Raw genomic sequence first — 17,689 nt, 5'->3', positions numbered from 1 at the left:
TTCATTCTTATAGCCATAACTGCAAAACAATAATCATGATTTTTTGAGGAAATTGAAATCATTATAAAATAATGCCTAGAACAAAATTAATTAAGGTATGTCTTATTTCTGCAGCATGTAATTGCTAAAATCTTCATTCTTGTGTCTTTGACTTCCTGAAGAAATAGAGTAAATGAAACCTGAGTTTCAATAAACTGTTCAGGAATGTAGATGTTATTATGAAGACAAAATTGCGCTAGCATTATACTTCATAGTGCATTTGAAAAACTCTTTTCAGTGTGTCTGTCATAATGAAAAGTACTAAGAGTCTTTTGAAGACAAAATAATGCTACCATCTCCCAGAGACAATTCCTAACCAAAGCTGGTTTTGCTTACTGGCTTAAAGGTTTGGACATTTTAGTGAGGTCACAAAAAACTGAATGAGTGAATTTTATGTTCCCTTTTCAAAGCAGGGTTACTTCCTACAAAGTATTTTCAAATGTTTCTGGTCTAGGTTTAAATAGTTCAGAAAATGGGAATTTATCTCAGTGTTGCTGATAGTACCATAGTGTAAGATATTTCATTATTAAAATATGTTCTCTTATAAAAGAATAAGCTACTTCGCTCAGGATTACCATTTAATTAGTTTATACACAGAATGTCATAGATGTTGAAATTACTTAGTATCAAGCTATAATTTCAAGTGATACATATGTACTGATATATGCACATGTCAGAAAGCACTTAATTTCTGTATTTCAGTTTTTCCCTTCTTCTTTCTCCTGTTACTTAGAATAAGAAAATGTTCTGCACTGAAAAATATTGTGGCATATTGACATTTCTCACAAGCTGAAATGAGCCCATATCAACACTTCTTTTTCTTCCATATGCTGGATGAATAGGTTACATAAAGGAAACTTTTTGAACAACTTAAAATATTTCTTTTTCCTTCACTGCAGTCTCTGCAGCAATATTGTTGAAGACATTTTAATTACCTTTAATTGGGAAAGATATTTATTCCTTCCCATTTAAAAGGCTGTTTTCAAAAACATTTTAGAAAAATTTATTTCCTCTTAGTTTTAAATTTTGAGATGGTGTGTCATAGCTGTTTAATAGTTTGTCTTTAGCTGTAGTTTGCGTTAGAGCGCAACAGATGCTGAAGTTACCTCTTTTTATCTCTTTGTTAGGTAAAGCTTCAACACAGAGAAACTAAAAATGTTCTAGAATTCCCATTTTGTCATAACTTTGCTGATGAAGAAGGAGGAAGAGTGACTGAACTTCCAGTCCTCACAGCTGGGTCCCCTTTTCCAGCAGGTTTGTCACAAGTTGGAAACATTGGGAGAGATTTGGTCAGTGACAATGTCCAATTTTCAGAGCAGTCCAAAGGATTTTGCAGATATTTTCTCTTCATTTCTGCCTGGTGATGCAGGGCTAGGTCCAGCCTACTCCAGAGTTTAAAACCAGTATCTTAGATGCTAAAACTGAGCATTGTGCACTCAAGTCTGATTGGTATCAGTTTGTGACACATAAAAGAACAAGCATATGGCACTGAAACTATTAAAAGGGTTTTGAACAGTACTCAGAGTTTAGTTTTTACTCAATATGATCTGGTTCTAGGGAAATAGAGAGGAAATAAATACTGTAACTTCAGACAAGAAGGAGACCCATGCCCCCCCCCGCCCCCCCCCCCAAAAAAAAAAAAAATCTCTTGTTATTTGTGTTCTTAGAATTGCTGGCAGTCTTTTTTTTGTGCCCAGCCAATGCACATCATTAAACTCCATCAGAGTTGTGCCTTGGTCCCCTCAAGACTTGATATTTTTAGTTTGTTCTGTATTTCTTACAAGGTTCTATAACCAAAGCTAGAGAAGAATGGAAGAGCTCTTATCCTAAATGAATATTCTACCATGATAATATCCTAGGCAACTCCAGGAGTTAAGGGTTTAGATCAAGCACAGAAGTAATCTGTATATTCTTGTTCCTTTTGCTGTGCTTTCGAAGTTAGTATCAAATAAAGCACTTAGGCAGAAGCTTCATGAATATGAATTTGAGAAAGTATTGATGGGAAATTCACTGGTAAAGTTCTTTGCTTTTAAATATTTCTTAGATTTATTTCTTTCTGGAAGAACACAGTTATTTAAATCATTAAAAATGCTGCCCTTTTTTTCTGAGGAGCATTTAGCATGAAGACAGCTACTTTTTCTTTACCCCTCCCTACATTTTATTCTCCCTTTCAACTGAATGTTTTGGGGATGTGATTTCTTTCTTATTTTAGGGGCCAGTGTGTTATGCACTTCTCTGGGAGTACAAACAGGTATTTTACATTAGCAGCCTTTCAAGGAGTGCTCAGCTGAAGGTCTGTGTGTTCACACTGTGTGCTCTCTCATTTCCTCTCCTCAGGCCAGTAACTTCAACTGGTACAGTGCAGAGTGGACAGCCACTGACTGGACCATGATCCAGAGGAAATGCAAAAGTTGATTTCTTCCTGCCAGAGTCCAGCTTTGTTTGAACTCCATGAGGCTCTGAGCATAGATATACTTGTTGAGTGATTTAGTATCATCCATAGCCTAAGAACCTTTTCGTTGGAGTGTCATGTATTTAAATACATACAAGAGGTCATAGAGTATTATTTACAGCTTTTATACCAACTTTTCATGTGTTTATTTTAATTTTTTTTCTTCTGCCTGTGTTTTAGGCCCACTCAAATTATTTAGCTTATTATTCTTTATAATAGTTGCTCTTAAATTCTAATTACAATGCATCTATGTGCTTTTTCCAAGCATTACAATATATTTTGGTCTTCTGATCACTCCAGATAGGATGAAAAATTAAAATACAATAGAAGTAATTTATTAAATAATATATGTTTAAACTGGTTTTGTTTTGGTAAACCTTAGATCTCTTTTTCCCCACAGTGAAAGTCTATGTTCTCCACATCACCACAGGAGCTACCCCTGGGTCAGGCACAGATTCAGATGTGTATGTCATACTGCAAGGCTCCTTGGGAGATACTGGGAGAAGAAAGTTAACTAGGAAAGGAGATGAAAATTTTACTAAAGGAAAGGTAAACTTAAAAGTTCTGCAAGATATTTTTCACTTTTAGAACCCAGTCCAATTAATGTGGATTTAGGAGGAATAGAGAAGTCTACAAAGTCCAGTTTACAGCTCTCTGTGATTGTGTGTCAACCAATATCTCTACCTTAAATGGGAAATACCAATACTTATGCAGCTGATGCTAACAATACTGACAACTAATAAAGTGACTATATCAAGGGCATTTATATTCAAATTTTAATACTTCTGTTCTGCCATGCCATTCTTCAGGCTATGGTATCTTTCCCTGATTTTTACTTCCTACCCCTCAGTCTGGCTCTTGGTCTCTCTCCAGACTGTCAGACACTAGCATCTATAGTTTTCTGAGGTGTACCAAGAGGGTCTGTGCAGGAGTCTTGTAGCTCACAGACATAAACCAGTCAAAGTCCAGTATTACTGCCAGAGATGTATTTCCTTGATACATTGTCAGTATAAGCAGAAATTGGAGGGAAATTGGAGTACTAAATGTGCTGTAGAAAGATGGGTAGATTTACAGCAAAATGCATGTCTTTGACATAAAACCTTGTGTCTGCTGGAAATTCTGGACAGTGGGAGTGAAATTTTCAGCTGAAAAGATCACAAGATATTTTAAACATGGAATAAACATGTTTCTTGTATTTACTCTGGCTGCTTTTTGAAAACAAATTTGAGGATTGAAACAATTTTATAAAGATCCAGAAAAAAAAAAATCTGAAAATTCATGTTGGACTAATTAAACTTTAGAAAAAAAAATCCACCAGTGCCTTGCAACCAGTAAGTTATTTTCTTCTGTTGGTGTTGGCTGCCAAAAATATGAGAGTTTCTCTAAGGATGCAAACTTCCAAATCAACCTAGACTGCTAGCCAAAGCAGAGACATGGTATGTGATCAGGAGGAGCTCATCTCCTAACTACCCCCAGCCTCGTCAATTCAGTGGGAATTGAAAGTAGGTACTGTATTGCTGGATTTCACCTGCTTGAAATACTTATTCATAAGAAAAGTTGGAGAGTTTAGAGCTTTATTTTTAAGGAATTAAATACTGTGGGTAAGGCTACTTAGTGTTGATAAAGTCACATTTGTCTTCCCTAATGCTGAAGTTCAGATTAAGGTTTACTGATAATCTGATTTAACTGAATTTTAAATCTGCAGTCCTTTTGTCCTCATGAAGTAAGCTACTTTAATATAAATTTTACTGGATTTCTCCTTAAATCATAGTCCCACAAGTGAGCAATCTGACTTCTAGACTGGTAGTTTTTAATGAAGAGGAACTAGGGATGCACATCTAGAAATGTTGACTAAGAAAGCAGAAGTGAGCCACAAAGATTTATAACCTGAAGGGTACTTTTACAGTATTTGCATTTACTTCAGTTTAGCTCAGAATTTTTCTCTCTTACAGAATAAGATGCAGATCTGGCATGTAGCCATCTCTTCATTATTTATTTGACATTTTATAGGAGCAGTGTGTGAATATAACACAGTATTCTTATATTTCTAAATATAGATATCAGCTCAGGAGTATTTTCGGCTCTAAAAAGAAATTGCTTGTAGATAAGTAATAGAGCAACACATAAAAGTCTTGATTCACTCTTTGTTCAGTGAAAGTAAAGGTATTTGGTTAATTGGAAAGTATAAAATTATTCTGCAAGAAAGGCTCATGCCTATGCAGCAGTATTTTGTTTTGTTTTATTTTGGAAATTTCCCAATGTTTTCTTCCCTTTAAAAGTAATCTCCAAAAAGACTCTCAAGTGTAGAATGTCTCTTTCTATACCAGCCCAATCACATATTGTGCCAAGCACCCCTGCAGTCAGAGAGTCTGCACTTGGTGGTTTAGGGGATTTGGAGTATAACAGGCAGAATTTGCATTCGGAATCTTAACAGTTATTCTGACATTTTCAAATGTGCTTTTCCTTGCAATAATTTTTCCCCTGACTATACAGTAACAGCTAGTGAACTGGAACAGTGTTTCTGTTGGAAATCACATCAAAATATGGTGTTAGTCTCACAGAATGTCAGGGCTGTTACAAGCAACAGTTTAGCTATGCAGAAATACACAGAAATGTTTAAATATTCAGGAAAGTTTGCAGTGGTTTGGAGATATTATTCTCTCATTTAACAGGTTTTTTATTTTCACTGGCTAAGTCACATGATAGTAAAAGAGTGAATTAGCATCTTATATCTGAAAGGTTGCTTTGTGTCTTTTCAAAGTCCTTACACCTGTGAGACCATGTGAGAACTTGTAGGTAAAGTAGTGTGCATGATATTATAAATTCACCAGTAAAGCCCTGTAGCTCACCCCCGAGAGGGCAGTGCTGCCACTGTTGAGAGCTGAGCTTCTGCTGATCTACTCATACAAATGAGTGTGAGGACTTGTCCTGCAAGAACCATAGCCTTTCAAATTGCTATGACACTGATGCCTTGTTTGGTGTTCTCCTAAAAGCTGTGAGGACAGATGCAATCTCAGCACACTTCTTCATGCAGTTCAGCTTTCATGAAATCCTGATAGTATTTATTCATGATTTGTGAGTCAGTTTAAGCCTGATAGATGTTACTTGCTTATGAGCATTTTCTTGAACCAAGTATACCCCGTGCAGATGTTCTGTGAAAACCAGGACCCAGTTGTGTAAAATCCTTACGGTATCTCCATGCTGCTTCTGTCACGCAACATTTTTCAGCAAATGCAATTCTTGATGCTTCTTTATATGGCCTTTGACAGACTTGCTGTATGCTCTGTCTGTCATATGGCTGTGAGCTATCCAAAAATTTCCTCTTTGAGAATGTGGGTTTTTTGTCAGATCAGTTCCATTAAAACCAGTAAATTACACTGAATATGTTATGGCTGATACTTAAGTATTTTAATCTAGGTTTTATGAAATTGGCCAGTATTTTAAGTACTCCACATTACGGAAGCACTAAATTCTCTGAAAATTTTTGCTTCGTTCTATTAGTATTTGAAAATATATAGTCTTTATCCTGCCCTATATTTAGACATCAACTGCTCAGGTTGGTGCCATGGTAACTGCAGCACATACAAAAATTTTCACTGAGAGGTGACTGTTGGTGTTCAGTTTCAGTACTCACATATTGAGCACTGACAATTTAAAAAAAAACTTCAGGAAAAGGTCTATGTGTGCCAGGATACACCTAGAAGAATCAGAATGTGGGGCAGTGTCCTGAGGTTACAAGTAGTAAGCCAGTAATGTCCACATCCCATCACATTGACAGTGCTGCTATTTTGTGACTGCAGAAAAACCTTCTCTTATGGAAAGCATGCCTGACATAATGATTAAAGAGTTGCCAAATGTCATTGATCCAAATGTATTAATCACAGTGGTAGGCTGTTGGCCAAGTTACTGTTATACAGAAATGAGCACTAAATCAATCTGGTCATCATAGAATCATAGAATTGTTTAGGTTGGAGGAGACCTTTAAGAGACTGAGTCCAACCATTGACCCAGCACTGCTAAGTCCACTATTGAACCGGGTCCCTGACTATATGCTTCCCTGGGCAGCCTGTTCCAATGCTTGACAATAATTTCAATAAAGAAATTTTTCCAAATATTCAATCTAAACCTCCCCAGGTGCAATTCAAAGTACTTTCCTCTTATCCTGTGTCTTGTTACCTGGGAGAAGAGACCAACCCCAACCTGGTTGCAACCAACCTCCCCTCCCCAGACTCCCTCCTTTCAGGCAGTCGTAGAAACAATCAGGTCTCCTCTAAGCTTCCTTTTCTCCAGGCTAAATACCCCCAGTTCTGTCAGTTGCTCCTCATAGGATTTCTGCTCCAGACCCTTTACCAACTTCATTGTCCTTCTCTGGACTTGCTCCAGCACCTCAGTGTCTTTCTTGTAGAGAAGGGCCCAAAACTGAACACTGGATTCAAGGTGGCCTCAGCAGTGCCGAGTACAGGGTGATAATCACTGCCCTGCTCCTGCTGGCCACACTATTGCTGATACAGACCAGGATGCCTTTGGCTGCCTTGGCCACCTGGGCACACACTGGCTCATGTTCAGCAGCTGTCAACCAGAGCCTCCAGGCATCTTTTCCACCAGGCAGATTTCCAGCCACTCTTGCCCATTCCTGTAGCATTGCATGGGGTTTTTGAGACCCAGGTGCAAGACCTGGTACTTGGCCTTGCTGTACCTCATGCAGTTGGCCTTGGCCTCTTGATCCAGCCTGTCCAGGTCCCTTTGCAGAGCCTTTCTGTCCTCCAGCAGATCAACACTCTCACCTGACTTGGTGGTGTTCCTCAGACTGACTGACGGTGCTCTCGATCCCCTCATCCAAATCATCAATAAAGATATTAAACAGGACTGGCCACAGTGCTAAGCCCTGGGGAATGCCAGTAGTGACCAGCCACCAGCTGGATTTAACTCCCTTCACCACCACTCCCTGGGCCTGGCCATACAGACAGATTTTACCCAGAGAAGAGTGCACCCATCCAAGCCACAAGCAACCTTTTACTCCAGGACAATGCTGTGGGAAATTGTATCAAAGATTTTCTTAAAGTCCTGCTAAACAACTTTCACAGCCTTTCCTTCATTCACTAAGCAGGTCACTCTGTCATAGAAGATCAGGCTGATCAAGCAGGACCTGCCTTTCAAAAAGCCATGATGGCTGAGCCTGGTCCCCTGATTGTCTTGTGTGTGTTGTGTGATGGTACTCGAGGTGATCTGTGCCATGACCTTCCTGGCACCTAGGTCAGGCCTGTAGTTCTCTGGATCCTCTTTCTGACCCTTTTTGTAGAGGGATGTTACATTTGCTAATTTTCAGTCAACTGGAACCTGTCCAGTTAGCTGGGACTGCCTGTAAATGATGGAAAGAGGCTTGGTGAGCACTTCTGCCAGCTCCCTAGGTACCCTGAGGTGAATCCCATCCAGCCCCATATGTGTGTTTGTGTGCTGTAGCAGGTTGCTGGTCCTTTCCCCTTGGATTGCAGGGGCTTCGTTCTGCTCCTTGTCTCTGTTTTGCATCTCGGGGGGCTGGATGAATACAAAAGTCTTAGAGACTGAGGCAAAGATGGCAGTACCTCAACCTAACCTCAGCCTGTTTGTGGCACTCCTGGTTGATTGCACTCCCTCAGGGCTTCTTCTGTACACAGGGAGAGCTTGGCCACCATTGCTTCTGCCCCTGCGTCCTGTCACTTCTGTGGCACAAGCTGCGGGCTCCTGGGGGGCTCTCCCTGCTGCCCCTGAGGTTCCTTTGGGAAGATCCCCTGGGTACCACACTGCAGTGTTCAGCTGATGATTGTGCCAGCACCAGAGCGGCTCACCTTGGCCACTTGACTGCTAATTTTGGTTGCACCACGTTTAAATCCATTGAGCAGAAGGATTAATCAGATGGGAACTAGGAAAATATGGAATACCACCATGGTGAAGGAAAGACTGGTGAAGGTTGGCAGAAACTGCGAGGAGAAATGCAGAAAGAACATTACTAAAGCTTTATACAATCCTAGGAGACAGCAGCAAATACCTGAGTCATGTGAAGTTCTCACTGGTACCTCCAGGATGGCATTTCCCAGTCAGCGGTAACAGTCACTGAGAGATTTATAAGGGACAGTCAGAACATCCCATTGCAATCACCCAGCTTGCCTATGCAGCACTGGCCAATGTTTAGAGCTGTGTGAGTAATTAATTTTGGTTTCATGACATATTCTTGCAGGGTGAGAAAACATGTAAAACTTTGTCGCAAAAAAACTGGGCAAAATTAATTAACGCTAAAATTAAATGCAAGAGGGGAGTACTTCATTCTGTCTATATAGATCTTAAAAATAAATCACATAAGTGACATTTCTAAAGCTGAAATGTATCTCACTTAGTTTTACTTGCCTGTATTATACACATTTGTTCTAACATGATGGCTTAAGCATCTGCTGCAGAAAGGGAGTAATGGTTATCTTCTCTCTTCATTTGGACATTTATCTTAAAATGAAATTAGTTAACCTCAGAGAGTATCTGCTGTTTTCTTTGCAGGAAATTGTCTTATTATATAGACTTATTTTAGATAGGCCAAGTTGGGTATGAAATGAACCCTGTTCATTTCAGGGTTTTGATAAACAAGGTAATTTTAAAGTAAAATTATGCTAAATTTATTAGCTAGATTTATAAAAAAATCTTAAAATAGTTATGGTTAATACAGGTGTGCATTTTTCAGGAAATAAAATATTCAATCATTTTCATCAATGCAGCAAGAACTAAATTCAATTCAATTCAATTGTTTAGAAAGTATCTCTAACTCCAAATGAATGGCAACCAGTGATGAAGTTTAAATCTAGATGGAAAGTTGTTCCAAAACTCAAGGATAGTTTTTTTTTTCTTTAGACAGTCACACTATTTTCTGTCTAAATTTGTCAAACTTTAACTTCTAGGAACTGAACTTTGTCACACTTTTGACTACTAATTTGGATAGCTCTCTTACACCAAACTTCTACTGCCTTTGACAGTATTTATGACAATAAGAAAATCATGTGTCTTTGACAAGTTAAATAGATTATTCTGCTTGATTAACTGAAAGGAAGGCTCTTTCCAGTGATTTATCAACTCTCACAAATCTTTTCAGAGCCCTCTTCAATTTAGCACCCTACTTCTTCAAGTGTCATAACTGGAGATTTTATTTGCATAATCTTTGAAATCTTGTTTTCTTCCAGATAAATCATGGAAATACTAAAGAGCATAAGCTTATTAACTGGCTCCACTGCAATGAAATGTGCTTGAAAATATTCTCTTTTTACAGCTTTGGAGACATACAAGTTAGGCATTTTATTATTCTGTTATTATATTTGATTATAGTGTCTTAATCAAAATATTATACAATGACATGCATTACTGAGGCTGAAGAAAATTAGATTCATCCTATTTTTTTGCCTGTTAAACCAGATCTCAGACTTGGACTGTTATTAAATGAATCCAACAATCAGGCTGCATCAGATGGGATTGAATCTGTCCAAAGTGAAGGCTGTTTTATTTGTTTGTGTTTTGTTGTTGTTTTGGTTTCATTTTCAGATCTTTTTTGTTTGATATAATTTATGATTACAGCTTTGGATGTGGCTGGTGACACTGATCTATGTATCATCAGCCACAGTCCTTTTGCATTTTATTAAAGGAAAAAAGTCCTTTTGCATCTTATTTAATATATTTTACTTAATGAATGTGATTGAAATGTCTTTAACTAGTTAGCAGAATGGTCATAGTTACTGATCATTATAAGATGCCCCTATTCCTTCTTATTCTTGTTGCTGTTTTTTGCATAGCAATCTTGTTTCAAAAATATTTCTTTCCAGTTATAGTAAGCTTATTAACAGAAGATCAGTGCAGAGCAAATAAATTGTGTTTTTTTACTACCCCTATTCTTTCACAGATCCTTCACTAATCTTGTTGAGGATTGATAAACTATGATAAATGTGGGTTATCAGAAACCTCTAATGATTCACTCATTATAATCTACTGTTTTTGTGCAGAGATAAAAATTTTCAATGAATTTATAGCTCAGAATTTAACATAATACAAAAGTATGCTTGCAAAAGTGCAAGTCTACAAGGAAATTCGGAGTCGGCTTCTTTGGATGCATGAAAACCCCTGTTTTTAAAGAAGCATTTGTACAGAACACCACAAGGCAGTGAGGGCACAGTCAGAGGCACTGTTCATCCTTCCACTGAGCTGAGCCAAGACAGTACTGCTACCAGTGCCACCCAATATTTCCACCTCTCAAGTCTGCTGCCACAGTGACATAATTTGCTCTGTCCAAACGTTTATTTAGTTAGAACAGTTAATATCATTAGTGATTTGGGCTTTTTCACCTGGTCTATCTTGGTAAAATATTTGTGGTGCTGCTTTTGTTGTTGTCCTGGCACAACTAAAAAAGTGATTACATCCATCTAGGAGAAGGTAGTGATGTGACAAGCATCTGGGACAGGGTGGAGAGGTTCTGTTCAGCACAACTGGAAGAGCTCATAAAGGAAAAAAGTAATTTTTTTTCTTCTTTTCCAGGAATGTTTGCACACTGTTTCTGATTGTGCTCAGTGTTACAGGGGCCACCTTTATTTTGCCTGCCTCTGTTAAAACTCCTTTGTTTTCAGTGGAGTTCTCCAGATTAACAAGTGAGATCAAAATAATCAGGCAGCAAATCAATAGGTTTGCTAAGCTTAATAGAAAAGGTCCTTTATCTAGACACTCTGACTCCTTTTCCAATAAAAGCCTATTAAAATGATACTAACATTAGCAGTATGGGAAATCACTTGTACATACAGGTTGATGAAATGAAGCATATGGTGTGTCTTGACTTGCCAATTTCAGTTCTTCTGGGAATATCGTCATTAACCAACCATCAAGTCTCAATACCAAGCCTGTAAAATGATTGGCATTTCTAAAGGTAAATATTGCACAGTGACTGTTCAAATGCTTCTGTTACAAGAGCTATTGCAGCTGCTGCAGACAGTGATATGTTGCCAGCTCTGACACAGAAGAGTACCGAATAAAGTCATAATAAACTGGGTCATAGATTCAAAGAAAAGGCTCAAAATGCATGGCTCTCAGGAAAATAAAGAAACATTTGAAGAAAATATGAAAAATAGTTAAGAAAAAGCCCAAACTTCAAATATTCTGAAAGGATTGCTGGAATTATTGTTATAAAGGAATTTTTTAGTCCTTATTTTCTTGGACAAGTATGAAAAGTATTGATTCTGGTTTTGCTAGGGCAGCTCTTCTGGGTCACAGAGGATATATGGCTCTACTGTTGTCACTCTTAGGTGCTCAGACTGGGAAAATATCTTTCTTTCTCCAGGCAATGTTAATTAAGAAAATTTAGTGGGCTGTACATACATACAAATTGCTTTAATGTTATTCTGAGAAAATTCAATATAAGCTCTGCTGAATTAGACAGTATGTATTATTATCATTATTTAAGGTGACTTTTCTCCGTTCAAACCTAATTTGCTAGTAGTGACTGAAAAACAATTAACATTTTTTTCCTAGAGGAAAATTATAAAGATAAATTTCATATTCTATAGGTTTGCTTACCTTCTGTGTATTTCCTTCCTTCCTCTTTCTCTTTTTGCAGAAGAATTAACCCTCTAGTAATTTAGAAGGTCCCCTTCTGTAAGTCAAATAAAAGATAGAGTATCTTGTGACATACAAGACCTGTCAACAGCTTGAGTATTAAGAAAATTTTATGTCTAATCCATGGTTTTAGATGAATCTACAAAAATATTAGCTAAATTGTTAATAATAATTGAATTTCATGAAATTAGAATGAAATATATGTCATAATCTCTCTGTTTGCAGAGATCTTGAGAGGAGAAAAGTGAATTAAATTTAGCAAATAAATTATCTCTAGCCAATTGTTTTTAGCTCTAACCATTATACTTGCTGCTCTTTATTCTTTTTTGGTCTCTTGACTACAATAAAGCTCATTACACTGTGTAGATTTTCAAATATACACATAAAGAGAGAATGTAATCTTGTCTGTGAAGGGAGTTTACCCCAGATGGCACAATTTCTAGTCTATTTAATAGTCCCTTAACTTGCAGTTTATTAGATGTTTGAATAGTCTGCAGATTTGACCATGGATTTCTGAGATTTTGCATTCTCTAAAGTGAGCTTGTTAAAATGGCACATTGACAAATAATAAAGTGGTGTATCTAACACAAACCAAACATTAAATTTTTTTTTTCAGATAACCCATAGCACATGCCACCCCTGATTTATTAAGTCATTAACTTTATTAAGTTAATGCATACGAAGAGTTTGTTAACCATCAAACTTGGTGCAAGTCAGACCCAACTATCCTTCTGGAGACAGCACAAGTCTAGAACCCAGAAGAATATTGTCTGTAGTTTTCCTATATTCCTAAATCTCCTTTCCAAGGGTGGATGACTGACAACAGATTTTTTTGGAGATGCTGATGATCATGCCACTAAATTAGTCATTTTCTGGAAAACTCTTTTCACTTAAAAAGAAATTATTCTAACAAGTACCTGACAAGAGCTTTCTCATGTGTTTGCAGTAATATAATTGTGTGTGTTTCAGCTGGGGTAGAATTAATTTTCTTCCCAGTGGCTATATGAGGTTCTGTTCTGGGTTTGTGCTGAACACAGGGTTGATAATTCAGAGCTGTTTTTGTTGTTGCTCAGCAGGGCTCACACAGAGCCAAGGCCTTCTCTGCTTTTTGTGCTGCCACGCTGGTGAGGGGGGCTGGGGGTGCATGGGAGGGTGGGAGGAGACACAGCCAGGACAGGTGACCCCAACTGACCAAAGGGATATTCCAGACCATGTGGAATCATGTTCAGTATATAAAGCTGGGGCAAGAAGGAGGAAAAGAGACATTTGGAGTAATGGTGTTTGTCTTCCCACGTCACTGCTACGAGTGCTGGAGCCCTGCTCTCCTGTGGATGGCTGAACACTTGCCTGCCCATGGGAAACACTGAATTAATTCCTTGTTTTGCCCTCCTTGTGTGTATGGCTGTTGCTTTCTCTATTAAACTTCATCTCAACCCACAAATTTTCTAGCTTTTACCATTCTCATTCTCTCCTTCATCTTGCTGGTGAGGGGCTGAGCGAGCAGTTCTGTGGAGGTTGGATACTGCCTGGGGTAAAACCTTAACAATCATGCATTAATATAAGCATAATCATTTGCAAGAACTAGCAGAAATTTTAGGTAAATTTTCTCATTTTGTGAACTTAAAATAATTTATTATTGACAGACACAGAGGTCTGTATTTTTCTTACTTCAGTCTGTGTTTTTCAGTCATCTCCTAACTGTGTGTATTTTAAATACATTTTATTTAATAAGTGTAACAAATTCATTTTATTCAGGCATGATGGTATAACTTTACCAATCCAATTAAAGCTGGAATAAAGGACTGATCAAATTAATATCACAATTAAGGTAAATTAAGAGTTCAAATCAATGGCATTCAATCATCAAATTAATCCAATAGGTAATAAAATAAAATGGTCGTGTTGACACTAAACCTCAATATTTTTGATTTAGATAAGGGAAACATTAAGAGGAGCCTCTCTTCCTGCAATTCTGCTCTCCATCTAGAATTTCAGCCATTCCAATGTATTTGCTCTGCAGTTAAATTCACTAAGCCGCTGATAACCTTGACTCCTAGAGAGGAAGTACAGCTATTTAAGTCCTCTTTCAGATTATTTCTTTCCTTAATATCATTGTCTCATTTACCCATTTTATATGGTAACTTAAGAGTGATAATGCAGATGTGATGATTAAGTGGTACATTGGAGCAGTTTTGACTAATATGACCTTTCTCTCTAGAAGTTATAGAGTAATCAGTAACAGGTTATTATTTTTAGGACACTGTTAATAGTGTGGTTCACAAACACACGCACTTTCAAATTCACCTGTGCAGATGCGCAGATATTAATGAAAAACAAGAAATGAAAGTTGAAGAACAAATTTCTTTTTTTTTTCTCTTTCTGTGGAATCTTTTTAAAGAGGATGGTCATATATTATCTGCAATTTAAAGCTCAATATTTGAGCTTATGCTGTGTCTTATTAAGGTGCAAGCTGGTTAGGCTCATCTTTGTGACACAAATCTTTCATCAGTTCTTCAGCTGGAAAACCTGTCCAGGAAAGAAACTGTGATTGGTGGAGCAAGAGAACTGCTATTCTCTGTTTCATCTCTGCATAAGGGTTGCTGCCCTCTTGCTCTGGCAGAACAACTTCAGTGCGAATTACGTCGGGAAGACTTCAAGACTTCTCATGACTCAAGTGTTTTCATCATTATTGCTACCTAGTCCCTTCAAAACCATCTTTGCATCTTTAAGTCCTGCTGGAAATTCCATCACAAATAGCACTAGATTTTAACAGTTATCAACCCCAGTAGAAATGAGATGATAATTCATAAATCTTTAAAGCAAAAGATGTGGAAAGTGTCTGTGCCAAGAATTTGATACTGTTTTTCCATCAAGGAAACAGGAAATAAGTGTAACACTCGCAAAAAGCCAAAATCACATATTGCGAAAGCGTTGAATGTCTGATATATCACAATTTCCTTTAGGAATCTTACTTCAGTGTTCTAAACGTTGTAAAAATATTGTGGCTTTTTTAACTGAGAGAGAATAGCAAAACTTATTTCAACATATTTTTATTTAATATTTTTCCTTAAATTCAATTACTTATATTGAAACTAATCCTACAAGGTATTCCAAATCTGGAACCAAGTTTGTCATTCTTTCCTAAGAGATTCTTTTTGTGATGTTCATTTCTACCCTTCCCATTCCCTGTATTTCATTCCTGAAATAACCCTTGGGGTTTATTATGTTGAGAGTAAGATATGTTTAAAATATAATCCCTGTAGATCATTGAACATCAATTTTGGGAAAGAAAATTTCTCATTAAGTGAGGATAAGCAACTGTGTGGGCAAAGAGGTAGTTTAGCTGTAAATTGCAGAGCCACAAAGGGAATAAATACTTCTTAATGTAGGCATTTAGCATGTTTAAACATTTAATCTCTGGTTCTGTTGGTATTGATTGAATTAATAAAAAAATCCTGATTTTCTTCTAATTTTCATACCTCAAAATACACTGATAATTTAGTTACATGGTTCTGTTTCCATATGACTTCTGATTCTGAATTTTTCAGGTGGATATTTTTCAAGTGGAGGCAGTGGATATTGGTATTCTGCAAAGGATGGTTGTTGAAAAAGGGAGAGGCTCTGACTGGCTTCTGGAGAAGATTATTGTGAAAGAGTCAGCATCTTCAGGGACAGAAACATTGTTTATGGCTCAAACATGGCTTAAAGACAGACGTGATGGAAAAAGATCTGCCTCAGTAACTCTGGACGCCACAGGTCAACACTATCTTCAAACTATCACCCACTAAGAAATTCATTCCAAACTGGAGAATGCAGCTATATGATTTGCTTCTACAAACAAATTGTGATTTAAAATATTCCAGAAGAACATTGTCATTATACAGGGAATTAGTGTGTCTGAACACTTTGTGTTTTAGTACCACTTAATAACCACTATTTGCCAGAGGATAATATTTGCTTTCTTACTCCAGATTTTCAGTGGTGTAAATGCCAACAAATTTGTCCTATTCCTTTTTACAAATTCCTTCCTCTCCAAATCTTACTTCTACACTTGCAAAATATTTTTTAAGCTTGTAATAACGATTACTTGCTAGTCAGAGTGAAAACGAGGTAAAAAAGTGGGGAAAACTCTGCTTAAGCAGTGGTGAAAATGTCTCCATTGTATTCAAGATGACTAATTTCCATTTTTTATGCTACACTGTTTGGACAGCTTTTGCCAGAAACTGGAGATACTTTTGACTGACACCATGTGAGTAATCAGGCCACAGAGGAGCAATGTTGACCCCACTGCCTGTGGCTCTTTGTCACGACAGGAAGGGAATGTACAGCCTCCCTCCCTTCCTCCCTCCCTGTGCCATGGTTTCAATCCAAGCATGGATTTCAATACAATCTGGTGTGCACCCTGGGGGGAACTGCAACACCCTGCAACCAGATCAGTAGGCACCAAAGCCTGAGTGTATCTCTAAGACAGATGTATTTATTCTCCTGCCTCTCAGAGAAGTTAATTGACTGAGATGAGTCCTTGGATTACAAAACATGTTCTAGTTTTTTTTTTCTTCCTAACTCCCTGAGCATTTCCTGGCACTTGTCCAGCAATAGCCTCTCGAGGCTGAAGAAGATCCTAGTTCAATCAATTTCCTCTGCTGTATGATCTCTAGCTTCTGATCATTTGAAAACAGAAAGTAAAGGAGGAAACTGTTAGTGTGCAAAAGCAAATAATTTCAGCTTTAATTTAGTTTGTATGTGGGACTTCTCTGAAAAAAAAAAAAAAGGGAATATTTAGTTCTGTTTCTACTAGACTTCATTGATTTAGACAAATGTTCCTGTGAGTTTCTTAATACAATAATTGGCAAATCCAATCTTGGTTATGAACTCAAAAGAAGTCTTGTTTTCGGTTCAGGTCACTACCTAGTGTTTACAAGCAGCTTTGATCTATACCAAATCCCGATGAAATCAATGGGGACTATTATCTGTGGGAGGAACACCAGCCTCTAGAAGGGGCATTAAAGACATCCAATTAGTGCTCATTCATCCAGAGCATAAATTGTACAAATGAAATAGAAATGCTTTAAAATAAAAAATATTTGAATCTTCATGTTACTACCATTTTCCTAGTAAAGAGCCAGCCCTAGAGACAGTTTATGTAATGGGATGATATTTAGATGATGCTTAAATAGAAAATCACACTGTACATTTCCTAGTTAAATCTTTAATCTAAATGATATAATGCTCAGTCAATTCCCTCACTAGACAGGAATACAGACCTTTATTATCATAGAGACACTGTTCAACAAAAATATTAATTTGATCTTTTTTTTAAAATTAGAAGTTCAGGAGAGGAGGAGTACATCTGCCTGGCCTTTAGGAAGACAGCAAATGAATTCAGGTATAGCTTCTGTCATTACATTGACTGTTTTATTAATCAGTTCTGAAATAATGATATGAGAATATTTTCATCATAGTATGTCATTATGCTTACTAGTATTGACAATAGTTTCTCCTTTCTAAGTAAAAAATGTCAATAAACTTGGGGAGCTGCTCAATATCCAGGTGACATGCTTATAAAATAATGTTCCCCATGTAGAACAAAGC

The 17,689-nt window shown here is 37.3% G+C and overlaps 1 protein-coding gene across 1 annotated transcript in view; it reads left to right on the top strand.

Annotated features, from left to right (window-relative positions):
* The window catches only part of RP1 (RP1 axonemal microtubule associated), a 204,109-nt gene that overhangs the window by 170,802 nt on the left and 15,618 nt on the right, over positions 1–17,689 (top strand). The window contains exons 49-52 of the mRNA XM_088065349.1: positions 1,167–1,293; positions 2,892–3,040; positions 15,646–15,853; positions 17,424–17,483. Coding sequence (XP_087921475.1) covers positions 1,167–1,293; positions 2,892–3,040; positions 15,646–15,853; positions 17,424–17,483 — 544 coding nt within the window. The remainder of the gene's footprint in view (positions 1–1,166; positions 1,294–2,891; positions 3,041–15,645; positions 15,854–17,423; positions 17,484–17,689) is intronic.

This window comes from Pseudopodoces humilis, chromosome 1, assembly GCF_049639895.1.
Source record: "Pseudopodoces humilis isolate 2021_Gansu_Grassland_sample_001 chromosome 1, ASM4963989v1, whole genome shotgun sequence".
Classification (NCBI taxonomy): domain Eukaryota; kingdom Metazoa; phylum Chordata; class Aves; order Passeriformes; family Paridae; genus Pseudopodoces; species Pseudopodoces humilis.
This window is presented reverse-complemented; position numbering and strand designations above follow the sequence as displayed.